Genomic DNA, 15,359 nt, shown 5'->3' with positions numbered 1-15,359 from the left:
TACACTGTGGTCATCGGTATTACACTAAATACTATGGTATTTAAACAGAATAAGCATTTGGCAAAAAACTTTTATCCAAAGTGACTTGCATTGCATTTCAAGGTATAATTTTTTCTTTTTTTTATGTAAATAAAAGTAGGTCATGTAAATGTATTATTTCTGACAAGAAAATAAAGCATTTGATTTGAATTCTCTTGGCCTGGTATTTTCTGAAATTCAAAACAACATCAGGATTGATCTAGATTAGATCCGAGTTAAAAGCCTCAATTCTCAGAAAACTGATATGCGCATATAATACTGATATACAATAATACCTCTTTTCAGAGAGAAACACCTCAGAAAAAAAGTGTCAAGAGACGCATGATATGGAAAAAAAAAAAATCAACCTTTTTATTAAAATATATTTCCAATATAATTTCTGTGTTGTCATGAAAAAGTGTCATAAAAAAAAAAAAAACAGAAATTAAACTGTGTCATATCTATCCACATTACTGGCACTGTACAGAGGATATGCATAGGAAAGAGTGACATAGTGTCAGAACTATTGCTTTGTTCAAATAGTGATTCATATAGTGATATTTGGTGTTTTCTCCACATGTCAAGCATTTAAAAATGATAGGCAATGTTATTCCAAACCCATATAAGGGTGAATAATAATATTGTTTTGGCTGAACTATTCCTCTAAAGCATTCATTACTTTACTTGTATATATTTTAAAGTGTCAGCAGTCTGGTCCACTAGAAAGCACACGTGGGCTGATATCTTCTGAATCCAGAGACACAGAGAGTCTAAAGCCCACAGGAATATGGTCCGTCAGTCCAGCCAGCTGAGTCACGTACGTGAACTCTTCCACAACCTACACGGGAAAAAGACAAAGATTTAAATACTTCAGAACATATTTTTTTCCTAAAGTACATTTTTACGGCAAGTGTATAGACCTTATTCAGAGCAGCGCCATGACAGGTAGTGAGGCTGTGAGGGATAGACTTGCCGTGTTTTCAATGCCATCCGCTGTAAAAAGCTGTATAAAGCTCCTAGATTACTCAAAATTTTCCACAGCTTATATTGTCGGGAGTTTTTTGTCAACTGAAATTTCTTAGAAAGATATTTTTCCAGTGTTTCATGAGCAGAACAATCCAAAAACACATTAAATAACAGTACAGCCCATTGAAGAGATGCATGTCTGTCCCTCACAGCCTCGCTTTCATTCCCATTAAAAATCAAAGATGGCGCTGCTGTGAAAAAGGTCTATTAAACACTGAAGCACAAACATGTCATTCTTAGCAGGAAACGCACCGTTTTGCAGTGACTCTCTCGATACAGAAGGTAATCGATCCGTCGACCCACCCAGGGCTGATCCGGCTCAGGATAAACCAGAGGAACGCCGTCGACCGGCACCGGGGGAGATAAATAGTCCTTGCGCAGTTCTTCACTTTCCAAAGTTCTACAGAGAAGATCAAGGCCTGATTAGACTGAATCAAAACCTGTTCAAACTATGCAGATTTTTCTATGCTATGCTTCATTTCATGTATATTTCAAGTGTATATATATATATATATATATATATATATCCATATCTCACCGCTGCAGGTTGTCTGGAGTCCTCATGTTCTCGTTATAGAGTGTTGGCTGTTCCAACAGGGTTCCTACAAGTAAAACCACAAGTTTTCGTGTTTAAATATTTTCATTTGGAATTTCACAAAATATAATAATTTGTACACTTTTTTTAAATTATTCATGCAAAACTGTAACTATATAATACAATTGCATACAATACACAATGAAAACAAAACAACATCCTAATAGTAATACCCAAATTAAAGTGGAATAAAATAAATAAATAAATAAAGTTTTTATTTAACCACAGAATATCCGAAACGGCAACTTTCCACTCCAAAATGTGCGTTCATTTCACAAAGCGTGTTTAAATGTGCTGGTATTAAGATGAGTTTTGATCGATCGGATCACAAGTAGGTGTCACTAAATACGGGTGTAAACGGGGTGTAAAACGTTTTGAGCTTGTCCACTTTCGACCACTTCCAGAGGTAGATGAAAACACATTAGACCGGATTGCTGTCGTAGTGTAAACACTCAATGTGTTCGAACAGCCACAAAAGACCGTCTACTCTCCGCCTCCTGATCTAATGCCTAAACATTATGTGAAGCGGCTAGCAAGACGGGATTTAAACTTTGTTGGCTGAAGATCCAAGTTTGGTTTGAAGATGAAAAACATACCAAGCACAATGTTCTCTCACCATCCCTGATTTCTAACACACACTCAGCGTTCGGCTGGTCTTGTGTCTGTCAGAGCAGAAACGAAAGCTGATGCTCAGTATGTTTTGTCTCTGTGTGCGTTCATATCTAAGTTGCTCGAGCTTATTTTGTCCATTAGATTGAAAGATCTGAAAAAGTCCATACATTCACCCGCCCATAGACCCTCTCCTCAAAGAAATCAGGACAGAAGTGGTTGAAAGTGGACAAAAGAGAGGGATTAAAACACCAGGTGTAAACGAGGATGTGTCTCTCGTCTACTTGTGATCCGATCGTCCAAACCGCATCTCAATACCAGGTGTAAACAGGGCCTAAGAAGCTAACGAGAGTGTTACCGATGACCCAGGGCTTCTCTTTCCCAGGTCCAGCTCTGCAGGGGTCTGTATATTCCTCAAACACACTATGGCTTTGCTCCAACCTGTCATCTAGTAAAAACACGTGAAAGACACATGAAAACACTGATTTAATGAGTTTGCATAAATATTGATCTTTAATCAAGACGTACAGTGTGTGGTGTGTTGTTCAGTACATACCAGGGGAGCAGTTGTCGAAGTTAAAATCCCCACAAAGCACGTCAAACATCACCATTTCATCTTCTCGCCTGGTCACTGCTTGAAACTCGCTGATCCATTTGGTCAACATGTTAAGCTGCTCAAAGCGTATCTCTCCTTCCCCTGATCAAACACCAGAAATGTCTTAATATTTGATGTGCTTCAAAGCATATTATTATACATATTGGTGCAATAATACTTAAGTATGCAAAAAACAATCCGTCTTCACCACTGGGATTCTAGACAATTTAATTTAATTGGATTACATTACACAAAATATCCAAAAATGTATTTTTTGTCATTATTTATTCATCCTTGTTTTGTTCCAAACCTGTATTTGAGATCTGAGTGCTTTGGTGCAAGTGATTTAATTTTTATATAAAGCTATCCTATGACTCGTAATATAAAAGACAAGTTATATGGATAGATGGACTACGGTTATGATGCTTTTATGGCACTTTAATGGTGTTTTTGTCCTTTTTGGAGCAGATATGGTCACTATGAACTGTTGTCGTGTGGCAGGGTTTCTCTAGCTGGAGTTTGTGAGTTGATAAAAAGTAATTAATTAAATCATAAAAATATAATTTTTTATTGTTTTAAAAATAAATAATTAAATTAAATAAATCATTAAAAAAAGTAACTAAAATAAAAATCTAAATAAAACACAAAAAATATGAAATATCTTATTTGTTTATCTGCATGTACTGTAAGCATTAACTGACATCAGGGAACTGTAAACGCGAGTAATTAATGTTGAAATATTATTATAAAATCTCAGGGAGGCTTCAAGTAAATATTTCAGCTCAAAGAAGTTAGGCTGACAAAAAAAGTTTGAGAATCCCTGAGAATAACTCAAGATAACTCCCTGCTCAAGAAAATAACAGCATACAGGTTTGGAACGACATGACGGTGAAAAACAAACACAAACATTCATTTTATAGGTGAACTATTTCTGTAGATGCATCATAACAATAACAACACACTTGCCTTCAGGAGCGTGCAGATGAGTGCAGTTAATATACCCAACCATTTTCTTTTCCCCTTTTTGTAACCCTATCTCCACCTAGTGAGAAAATAATTTGGTTTAGGCACACTTTTTAGTATAGTTAGTTTAAGGCCCCGATATACTAATGTCATATAGCAAACTAATGTCACATAATTTTGAACAAAATCAGGCCAAAATAAAGTTTGTTTCGGGAGTTTGAAATATATTCCAAACTAACGTCCTGTTGGTGAACACTTTCGAACTACCATTGGTCCATGTCGATTACATAATAGGTGGGTGTGGCTCTGAGGCTCCGCCTTCTTTGACTTGTTTCTTCAGTCCATTGAGTTCAGATTCAAGTAAAAACATGAACACACTGGAGAGCTGCTTTAGAGTAGAAATTGAAGTTGTAATTCTTAATTAAAAGCGACACTGAGAGTTTTTCATGTTTAATATTGTAAAGCTGCTTGTTTTTAAAGCAATATAAATAAACGTGACTCGACTGGAGTGCCAAATTGCAGAGCTGGTGTGAACATATGCACGTCACAACTGCTGTTTTCTCACCGCTGTTGTTTTACTTGTGTTTACTTATTGAGAGGAAAGCGTGCAGCACATATCTGACCCTAGATCACAAAACCAGTCACAAGTCACATGGGTATATTGTGGCAATAGCCAACATACATTGTATGGGTCAAAATGATCCGATTTTTCTTTTATGCCAAAAATCATTAGGATATTAAGTAAAGATCATGTTTCATGAAGATATATTGCAAATTTCCTACCGTACATATATAAAACATTTATTTTAGTGAGTGAATGCAGCACAATCGCCAACATAAATGGACAACTTTAAAGGAGATTTTCTCAATGTTTTGATTTTTTTGCACCCTCAGATTCCAGATTTTCAAATAGTTGTATCTCGGCCAAATATTGTATCCTAACAAACCATACACCAATGGAAAGCCTATTTAATCAGCTTTCAGATGATGTATAAATCTCAATTTCAAAAAATGTACCCATGTGACTGGTCCAGGGTCACATATTTACAAAACATGCTAATTTGCATATTCATAGATTCATACTGAAAGAGGCAAGGGTGTAGAGTTACATTCAATCTATTTTAAGGCATGAAGAATTTTTTTTTTCAAGGAAAAAACTTTTAAATATGTAATTTTGGTGATCAAAAATTAGTTTTAAGGGATAAAGTTATTGACTACAGGGGGACTTTTAAGGAAACATTCCATTTTGTCATTCAACAAACATTTTGGGAACGTTAATGTTTAATGTTCTCTGAACATTCTGAAACAAGTAGTAACATTTTAAAAATGTTGTATAAACAATGTATAAATAACATTTTTGTGCTAACGTTTTGAAATCATAGACTAGATAACATTCTATTAACGTTACTGGAAGAACGTTTGGTCATAACTTTGAGAGAACCTTGCCAAAACATTAGCCAAAACTCTGAGAACGTTCCCAGTTAGTTGGGATAGCGCTGCTCAGGTATTTTGAACTTCATTTTACCCCTAAGCGAAGAATGGAAAATAACTTTGCTGTGAGTTTACCGGGGCCTTTCATTTCCAAACCTATTTATAAAACATTGTAGATCATAGGGGTGGAACGGTACACAGAAGTCACGGTTCGGTTCATACCTCGGTTCAGACATCACGGTTCGGTACGAGTTCGGTACAATGGAGGGAAAAGCAAAACAAAAATGCAGAAGGCTTGTGCATGTCTCAGGCTGTACCACCAAAGGAAAATAAATTACTTAAGACTTGTATTTTTTAAATAAGTTTTATTAATAAAGTAAAGGCATAGAACCAGTTTATTTGTAGTGCACTGACAATAGTTTTATATAATTAGTTAAAGTGATTAATTAAATTAATAAAAAGACAAAAAGACCTTGAGATATGTTTGGTAATTGTATCTGAATGAATTGGAAATTAATTTGCTACATTTCAGATTAATATATTTGTTTTCCTTAAAAATTTTACTAACAGTAACTTAAACAGTTTGCAGTTTGAATGATGTCCTGTATGAACAAAATGACGGAGTATGTTTTTGTGTTTCCTCTGTTCGATCGCGCCCGCGCCTCACACACACACACACACACACACACACACACACACACACACACACACACACACACGCACACAAATAAGTAAACACTTTGCGACTTTTCGATCGCTCTCTCTCTCTCTCTGTGTCCCTAAAGAACCCGCGTATTACATAAATTAATTTGCACGTGAGTTTTATTCATTTTTATACCATGTATTCTCCGTGTAAATTTATGCACCGAACCGTGACGCCTGTACCGTTTCGGTTCAATACGAATACATGTACCGTTCCACCCCTAATAGATCAGGAGCAATGTTAAACTGAATGCTGTACCTTTACAGCCAGCAGGCCTTTGGCAGCCAGCGCGTCCTCTCCTCGGCTGTTTGGAAAGCAGCGGTACTGAGCCTCCATCACGGGATAGCGACTGGCCAGGAACAAACCACTGTTGAAAAACTTGAAAGAGGAGCACGTTCCAGCAGGCTGGCAGGCGTAAACGCCAACGTCATAGAGAACATGTTCATAGAGCGACCCGAGAGCCTGTGCGAGCTTCAGAGCGGCTCTCTTATCGAAAACCTCCTGGAGGCAAACTATATCCACCGAGGACGGGAACAAAGAGGACACTTCCATCAGCATGTCGCCGTCTCTTAAGGGACGAGGCGAATGCTTGTGCTGCTTGGAGTTCTGGTTGCAGTTGGGTTTGGGAAGCTGCTGGTTTGGACCATTGGTTTCATCCGCTTCGGCCCCGTCCTTCTGACCGGTGATGGAAAAGTCTACAGATCCGTACGAGGACGGGGTCGGTTGCGGCATCAAACTGCTGGACGGGGTAACGGTGCCGCAGCTACTCGGAGAATCTACGAAAATACGGATGTGCGGGCGAGTGACACCCTGCACGATGTTTTTCCCGATGATTGACGCGCGCTGTTGCGTATGCCCGAGGTTGTTGAAGCGCGCTACGCCGTCGGGCAACAGGCACAGGTTTCCCGTCAGAAACCCAAAACTGACCTTCTTCGTCTCCTCCCATCTAGAATTACGATCCTCCGTGTGAAGGATCTGCACCTGATGGCGGTACGAGAACGGCCGGCGTGCGGCCTGGAGTGGAGCCCATAATACGAATCCCAGAAGGGCGAATGGTGTGGAAAGTATAAACAGGATGAGGAACAGGACGGAGCCGAAGACGAGCTTAAGCGGGTGGAGGTAGCACTCCTGTTCGCGCCTCAGCACGCGCTCCAGACTGGTGGAGACGCAGACGGCGAGGAGACGGTCCAGGAACCAGAAACACGGGAAGATGAGACTCCATCCTACAGCATGGAGACCTTCCAGAAAACAGTTGGGGAAAGGCGACTCTCTTAAAGACATGCCTCAGCGCCGCACGCCTCGGAAAGAAGCCTTCTCATCTCAGATCTTCCACATAACCACTTGAACTCTGTGGCAAAATTACAAATAAGGTGAAAATGTTAGAATGTTTGGAAAGTGAAAAGCTATATATTTACCAAATCAACTAGTCAGTGGATTGTATGAACCAGGGTTATTATTGTTTAAGGAATAGTTCACCCAAAAATATACGGATGTTGCCAGTAGCCAGTGATTATAGTTAAGTTAAGTCACCTTTATTTATATAGCGCTTTTACAATACAGATTGTATCAAAGCACCTTCACAGTGATAACATGAAAATAATACAACAAAGTTTGTTTCTAGAAGAAAATTGCGTCATCGTCCACCTGAAGTAAGGCAGATCAATAATATTGTTGAATGTTTAAATGTCCCCAACTAACTAGCTATATTTAATAATTATTTAATAATATTTAATAATTAGCAATTATTAAATTATAGCGATTATAGTTTATAAAGTTTTAAATAGAGGTCGACCGATAGTGGATTTTACCGATAACGATAGCTAGGTTGGGCCATACTTGCCGATAACCGATTGATCAACCGATAGTTTTTAAAATTGATACTGGATAAAAACAAACATAACATTCTAAGTAAAACAGTGCTGAACTTTATTATAAAAATAATAAAACTGTATTGAACCATGAAAACATGCTAAATGAAATAAATATATAATATGAATAAATACTGAAGTCAATAAAAGACATTCATTCAAACTGAAACAAAAAGTAATACTCTAAATAACAAATAAAACCAGTTACATTCAAAATATAACTGTTAAACTGTTCTTTTTCAAGCCAACTTAATGAATAAAAAAGTAACAAAATTTGATCAGTATAATATTTGAGCAATACAATTGCACCTTGATCATTCATGCTAGATTGATAGTGCATTAATCTATGGTTAACAAATAAAAACCTTAATTTAAAAATGTATTAGTACATGTTAATTAACAAATAATGAACAATCCTTATACAGAAGTTATTAACCTTAGTTAATGTTACATATGGAATTTTATTGTAAGTGTTATCATTTCATATAAATCCAAACAGCCATGCTTAAATATCTACAACGCCAGAGCATTGAAATGACATAAATATTAAATGTATAGTCTCACACTTTTGCTTCTATTTTATAAACACTTGATGATTATCTAATCAAAATAACAAAACGTATTAAAGTGATGATGAAAAAATAACCGAAATCGAATGCTTTTCTGATTTGTTTATATGTTTCTGGCGTCTGTATGAACATATCAGTTTGCTATCTTACGTCTCTAGCTTTAAATATGCAACTTCTCTGCATATTCAATGCATAAAAGTGACCAGCTGGATATAAACTAATGCAAATAGAGGTAACAATTGTGACATTAAACATTCGGGTCGGACTTACGTTTATTTTTGTCAGTGTTTTAACCGCTTGAGGTACTACTAATGTTAGCGTCCTCTCAGCCTTGAAGGCAAACAAACATACTGTTGTGCTGTTCTGTCTCTACTAATGCAGCATTTAGTCAACAAATTAATCACTTTATAATGATATGACAAAATGTACTGTATACCTTTTAGCTGTCGGTGCTTTAAACGCGCATCTGATGTCAGCGCTCTCCACGCAGCGTGTGCTCTCAGTGCAGCACGCAGCATCACGTGTCGAAATAAACAACACGAGGCATCAGCGATAGTTTTTATTACACCTCTAGAGGCCGCTCTTGTACTGCATGATGCCAGCAGACCCTTCTCAGCTCTCTCTTACTGTGTAATGAATCAATGACAGCGCGCGCTTCTCAGCCGCTCCAGCAACGGACAACCAGAAAACTATCGGTATGTATTTTTGCCGATAACGATAGTTCCACCAATCAACTATCGGTGTCGATTAATCGGCAAAACCGATGAATCGGTCGACCTCTTGTTTTAAATATGGATATATTTCTTACGAAAAACTTTCTTCAAAAACTCGGCCACTAGTCAAAGCCATTACAAAGTTGGGAAGAGCCAGGATTATTATTTAATATAACTCTGATTGTGTTTGGCTGAAAGAAGAAAGTCATATACACCCAGGATGGCTTGAGGGTGAGTAAATTATGGGATAATTTCCATTTTAGGGTGAACTATTCCTCTATCTAAAATCATAAAAAAAGTTAATTGAAATAAAATATAGTAAAATAACTCTGAACCAGGGTTATTATCATTAACTAAAACCATTTTTTTAAAATGTATTTGAAATAAAATAAACGTTAACTAAAATAAAATATTAAAAAACAAACTTATTTTATTTCAGCTATAGCTGCCAACAAGCATTTCTCGTTTTAGTTTAGTTTAAGTACTAAAATAATAAAGACATTTTAAAAATGACAAAAGGACAAATAAAAATTATTAAAACTTTAACTAAAATTGAAAATGGAAAATGTGAATAAAATATTTGAATATTTAAATATCAAAAACAGTATCTCATTGATACTAAAATAACCCTTTCACACAGCAGTCAAAACTTCAGACACACTGACTATTTTCCATCTTAGAATAATAATAGTAAATATTCTAAATGTTTATAAAAACTAAAATAACACTGGCTTGAACAACACGCTGTGACTAGTCTGTCTTAATGAAAGCCCAGAAAAATAAAGCTAAAATGCTTTCAGAGTGGACAACATTTCTATTCACCTAGTCAGTTAGTGGATGGCATTTGACAATCCCTTTTCTTTTCAATGCGTTCTGTGAAAGGCTTCTTTGACAAACACAATAATCTCCATGCAGCCTGTTGAACAGGAGAAACAAGCTTTCATAACCTTTGGTTAGAATTTATTTTCCTTTACGTTCAATGAAATGTTTCAGTTCTCAACTGGTGGTTTGTTTTTTTCAAATTGTGGGTAATAAATCTTTTACATTTACGCATTTAACAGACTAACACACATTTCCAGGGAATGGAACCCATGACCTTGGCGTTAAATGTAAAAACAAATGTATACATTCAATCATAAAAACATGCTGAGATGGCATAATATGTGTTTCTCATAGTTTAACATGTCCTCCATATGACTCAGATTTAAGAATAAGCTATAAGAATTTTCCCCCAAGATTTTTTTAAGTGGAAATGTACGTTTCTGGTAGAATGTCCCGTATAATGCAAAAACAAAAACACCTCCTTCTGCTCCAAAATTGTGTTTCTTCAATTGCTCGACATTTCACAACTGTCTGTATCTATATCACCCAGGTATCATGGGATATGTCCGAGTCATAGGGTTTCTGAATGAGGGAACTCACCCATAAAAATGTTGTCAGCAAAACAGGACTGCCAATAACAACAAAAGGATACTATGACATGTATAAGAGATAAAAATCAGAGGATCATGGTGCATTTCTGCCACCAGCCCTGGTTAATTCGTGAGTATGTACTGCTGAAACAGTATACTATAATATGGCAGTTTGCTATTCAGGAGCCAATAATGCACTAGAGATAAGAGACTTACAGTAGCAGGGATCTTCTGTTGACCGCATACTCAACTGGATTAATACCTATTGATTTATCGATCGAGAGCATTTACGACACTGATATGATCTAATGCATAGTGATGAATAATGAAATCAGATGCATGTAAAATTGCACTGCAGGGAACAGGTCAAAACATGCACTGGATCTAATGCAAGATGAACTCCACACGTGTGCTGACGTCATCATGCATCTGCGCGAAATTATCATATTATAATTATTTTGTCTCTCTCCCTCTTCCCGTCTAAACCCTGTTACGGCTTTCTGTAATCTACCTACAGTCACGTGCCACTGGTGACCAGATCCCGGTTAGTTAGCAGGGCGGAAATGGCAGCAGTCGCGAGCTGGTAAAGTTTACCTGTCTTACCTGACTCTGTTTGTGGCGCGCGACAGGCTTTGCTTTGAACATGAGCTGATGTTGCGGTCAGTCCGTGTATTGGACACCTTTCTGACTCAGTGAATCCGACTCATCAGTCTCTCTGCTGCTCGCGTTCCTCCAGCGGTTTCCGCACGCACGCATACAGTATAGTAGGTCATGCGCGCGCCCGTCCACATCCCAGTGTGTGCGCGCACTTCCGCAAAGCCCTTCTGCTGAAACTGGCTTATTTTTTGAGGGGATGTTTGGGAATATGTTAATGTTACTGCTTTACAATATACATACAGTAGGCTATATGTTGACATTTCCAAGCTTGAATTTACATTTTCTCATTTTAACAGTTGCAAAGAAAGGAGCGAGCAAATAGGCTACCTTGAAATATCTTGTTTATATAGGCTATTTTTAGCTTAAACTTAGTCTTCCCCCATTTTATGTAAAATGATTTGTCCTGCTGATCTAACATACACATTCAAACATGTTATCTTTCCATTCACCCCCACACTCAGTGTTTTCTTGCATTTCTAGGTTGTTTATTTCCAGAAAGGAGCAAAGCAGGACGGGACATGTGGATTGAGAAGTTTCTACCACAGGAACAGACTCCGTCCATCCAGTCGTGCCATGAAACGTAAGCACCTGAGCAGCAGCAGAAGATCCTTCAGCAACCTGGACGGGGCAGTTTCAACAATCACCCTGTGCAAAAACTCAGGGTTGGTGTAGGCCCGTTCCTGGGCACCAGGCGTCTCCTTCAGGATCCCGTAGGAGTTGACAATGAACTCGCTGAAGGGAGGGTGTAGACGCATGTTATAGCCCAGGGTATGAAGCCTGTTCATGATCTCTGTGTGTCTCTCCAACAGCTGGAACTTATAAGCTTCATCCACAATCCCAGTCAGGGGGTGAATGGAGACCCGATGTTAAATATTGAATGAGACACAGCAAATACATGTCAAAACATCCCACAGGCTCATGTCTGAATCTACAGCCAGCAAACACTTAACAATTACATAATCCCATTTGCATTTGAAGGGGAAATATGAATGGATTACGTATAGTTGTCTCTGCATATTAAACTGAGAAAAAGCATTTTGAGAGTCACAAAATTACACATTTCAGCTTTACAGTCATGATGACTGCATTACCATTGCATGCAGCACTAAATAAATATATTTAATGGTCTGGATTTAATATTTTTGAACATTAATGAAGCTAATTAACTTCTTATTATAGTCAATTGTACATGTGTCTCAATATCATGTCCCGCTCACCTGCTTTATTTTATCTCGTATGTTCTGCACGGTGAATCCATACAGTCTAGACTGTTCCTGGAAAACGTGAGAGGATTCGACGGTCCAGCTGGAAGGCAGTTTCACCCAGTAACCTGCTGTGATCTGCAGGAATAGATCAGATTAACCATCAGTACACAAGACCAGATGAGGATCAGCTGAAGCTTTTTGCTTTAAAAGTTCAAACTCATTGTTTGCTCAGAGTTTTTGCAGTTTAAATTGTGTGCCAGGGTTATTATTGTTGACTAAAACTATTAAAAACATTTTACACAAAGCTGAAAAAAGTATGCATGCATGGGTTAGAGAATGAAACTGAAACACTGGCCAATATAGTGTTGTAGGTTTCACGCCTGTATATGTGTGTATCTCCACTGATTTACATTCATCAGTAAGAGCCGAGTGTGAAGGTTGAATTAGCAGAGCAATAGCACAGCTGCACATGAAATATTGCAATCTGCACAACATAATGGGAGACATATCAGAGTTCAAAAGAGGACAAATTGTTGGTGTGTGTCTCTGGTTCATCTGTGATCAGGACAGCAAGTCTTTGTGTATCGAGAGATATAATATCCAGGCTAATGTCGGCATTAAACCACAGAGGACGAACAACATCCAACAGGAGTAACTGTCGGTGCAAGAGGAAGCTTCTGACAGAGATGTCCAGGTACTAACCCGGATTATATCCAAAACACATGAAACCACAGCTTCCCAACTCACTGTCCCTGGGATGTGGACAATGTGAAACACGTATCGTTCTCTGATGAGTCTTTCCCACATCCGTGTGAGTTACGGTGTGGAGAAACCCTAAAGCGTCTCAACACCCGGACTGTTGCTGACCTGAGTGAAGCACGGGTGGATCAGTGATGGTTTGAGCTGCAATATCATGACAATCCTGACTGTGTTTGATGGACACGTCACTGCCGAGGACTAGCGAACCATTCTGGAGGATCATGAGCACCGGATGTTCAAACCGTGTATCAGCATGATAATACACACAGCAAGACTGGAGACAGAAGGGTTTGATGAAGATGAAAGTGAAGTTGAACATCTCCCATGCTCTGCACAGTCACCAGATCTGAAGATTATTGAGGTGTTGTGGAGGAGCGAGTCAGAAAACGTTTTCCTCCACCATCATCATATAGTGACCTGGACACTGTTCTGGAAGAGGAAAATCCCTCAAAATCCCTCTGTGTCACTGTGAAGGACTTGCATCTGTCATTCCCAAGATGAACTGATGCTGTATTGGCTGTAAAAAGAGGCCCTCACCATACTAATAAACTATTGTTTCAGTTTCATTGACCAACTATATACATACACACACATTAGGCGGTTTGGCAACTGACTAAAATAAGTTTAAGTTTATTAAATTAAACAAAAATAAAAACTAAGAAAATATAAGAACAAAAGCTAATTCAAAATATTAACAAATAGTAAAATAGCTAAATTGGAAGTGATATCATGCATGAAACTAGTTTGTAGACATATATACACTGTCTATACATATCTTTACAAAAATAAAATAAATGTTACAAAGTTTTATTATTTCTTTTTGAGCTCAAAAGTCATCTAGTTTTTATTCATTTTTATTTAAGTTTTAGTTTGAGGTATTTTAGTACATTAAAGCTAAACTAAATGTTGCCTCTACAACTGACTGAAATAAATGTTTTCATGCATATTTTATTGGTAACACTTTACAATAAGGTTCCATTTGTTAACTACATTAGTTCTACAGCATTTATTAATCTTAGTTAATGTTAATCTTCTCAACACTTACTAGTACTTTTTTTAAGATCAAAAGTTGTATCTGTTGACATTAATGAATGCACCGTGAACTAACATGAAAATAAATGCTGTATATATTTGTTATTGTTAGTTAATGCATTAACAAATGAGACCTTATTGTAAAGTGTTACAATGATTTGATTTCAGTTGAAGTACGGACATGTTTTTGAATAGTAACCCTAGTGTGAAATGAAGGTTGCACACCTCTGAGTGTGTGGTGTGTGATGAAGCAGCTGGGCAGCTCCTCATGATTGACAGCTGACAGTGTGTGCAGAAGATTGACGGGTGAGGATGTCTTCTGGGCTCTTTTCAAAAACTCATCACTGAATCTGCTTTCATCCACTGTGGCGTTCAACTCAAGATTCACTCTCCTGCCTGAATCACAGCAAACACTTTATATACAGCACTTAAAGAGACTTTTATTACAATCACAATAAAATTCAGTCTTTACAATCACAATAGCGAATGAATGAACTCAGTCTTAACATATTTTCCGGGACTGGGTGTAGGAGAGATTAAAAATATGTGAATTTATAAAGAAGGCTTCATGATATGCACTATATATTTACAGTATGGCTTCATGATCTATTCAAGTATTCATGCAGTTTTATTCATATTTTGAATAAGATTTCATTTTTTAGTTTTAGTTTTCATGTTAATTTTTCCATTTTATTAGTTTTTTTTTAAATTTTGCTAACAATTTTTTATTTCAATTTTAGTTTTTATTGATTTAGTTAATAATTTTAGTGCTTCAACTTATTTCAGTTTATTGCCTATAGGCAACAATTTCGTTTTTCAACTAATATTTGTATCTTATTTCATTTCAGCTTTATTTCAATGAACAGAAATGTTTTTAATAGTTTGTTTTATGTAATGATTATAACCCTAATCTGCACTATATCAGCTCTGGCTGCACAACCAAACAAAGTTATCTTACGTTTCTTCATCAGTATTAAATATTATGGCTCCTTTCCTACCGGTATGACTGATCAGACCATCGGTTGATGTAAATCTGTTCAGCTCAGCATTTTCTTCACTATCCAAACGATCCATGTCATGACACAGTTCCTCAACGTCCATCCGCAATGAACTGTTTTTTACCAGATCAAGCACACATGATTTTACTTCTGTTTTTGAGAAAAGCACAAGAATCAGAATGCTACTATGATGACATCAATGGAAC

General features: G+C 37.3%; 2 protein-coding genes across 4 annotated transcripts; both read right to left on the bottom strand.

Annotated features, from left to right (window-relative positions):
- Positions 1–364: 364 nt before the first annotated feature.
- Positions 365–11,305, bottom strand: smpd5 (sphingomyelin phosphodiesterase 5). 3 transcript variants are annotated; one of them, XM_084090069.1, is made up of 9 exons: positions 11,106–11,305; positions 9,913–10,006; positions 6,199–7,288; positions 3,810–3,885; positions 2,805–2,945; positions 2,607–2,696; positions 1,583–1,646; positions 1,297–1,444; positions 365–856 (listed from the first exon to the last, which is right to left on the bottom strand). In XM_084090069.1, the coding sequence occupies exons 3-9, from the start codon at positions 7,219–7,221 to the stop codon at positions 722–724; spliced, it is 1,677 nt and encodes a 558-aa protein (XP_083946195.1). In that variant the 5' UTR covers positions 7,222–7,288; positions 9,913–10,006; positions 11,106–11,305; the 3' UTR covers positions 365–721. The 3 variants fall into 3 exon arrangements, with proteins under 3 accessions (XP_083946195.1, XP_083946196.1, XP_083946194.1); XM_084090070.1 differs by lacking the exon at positions 11,106–11,305 and adding an exon at positions 10,719–11,038; XM_084090068.1 differs by lacking the exon at positions 9,913–10,006 and having other exon boundaries at positions 11,106–11,291.
- Positions 11,306–11,677: 372 nt separating this feature from the next.
- Positions 11,678–15,256, bottom strand: LOC311067861 (speriolin-like; the record flags this gene model as incomplete). The annotated part of the gene is given in 5 exon segments (XM_084090008.1): positions 11,678–12,025; positions 12,377–12,443; positions 12,445–12,499; positions 14,381–14,551; positions 15,154–15,256. Coding segments are annotated over 5 exon segments (726 nt in total). The 3' UTR covers positions 11,678–11,695.
- Between the last annotated feature and the right edge of the window lie 103 nt (positions 15,257–15,359).

Source organism: Abramis brama, assembly GCF_963993115.1.
Source record: "Abramis brama genome assembly, chromosome: 17".
Taxonomy (NCBI): Eukaryota; Metazoa; Chordata; class Actinopteri; order Cypriniformes; family Leuciscidae; genus Abramis; species Abramis brama.
The sequence above is the reverse complement of the archived record's forward strand: the minus strand, read 5'-3'. Positions and strand labels throughout refer to the sequence as shown.

Coding starts and splice junctions, on each gene's coding strand:
- smpd5 (XM_084090069.1), bottom strand. CDS start 7,221: ATGTCTTTAAGAGAGTCGCCTTTCCCCAACTGTTTTCTGGAAGGTCTC. Junction 3,886..6,198: donor AAGGCCTGCTGGCTGTAAAG/GTACAGCATTCA, acceptor TTTTCTCACTAG/GTGGAGATAGGGTTACAAAA. Junction 2,946..3,809: donor TCATCTGCACGCTCCTGAAG/GCAAGTGTGTTG, acceptor GTGTTTGATCAG/GGGAAGGAGAGATACGCTTT.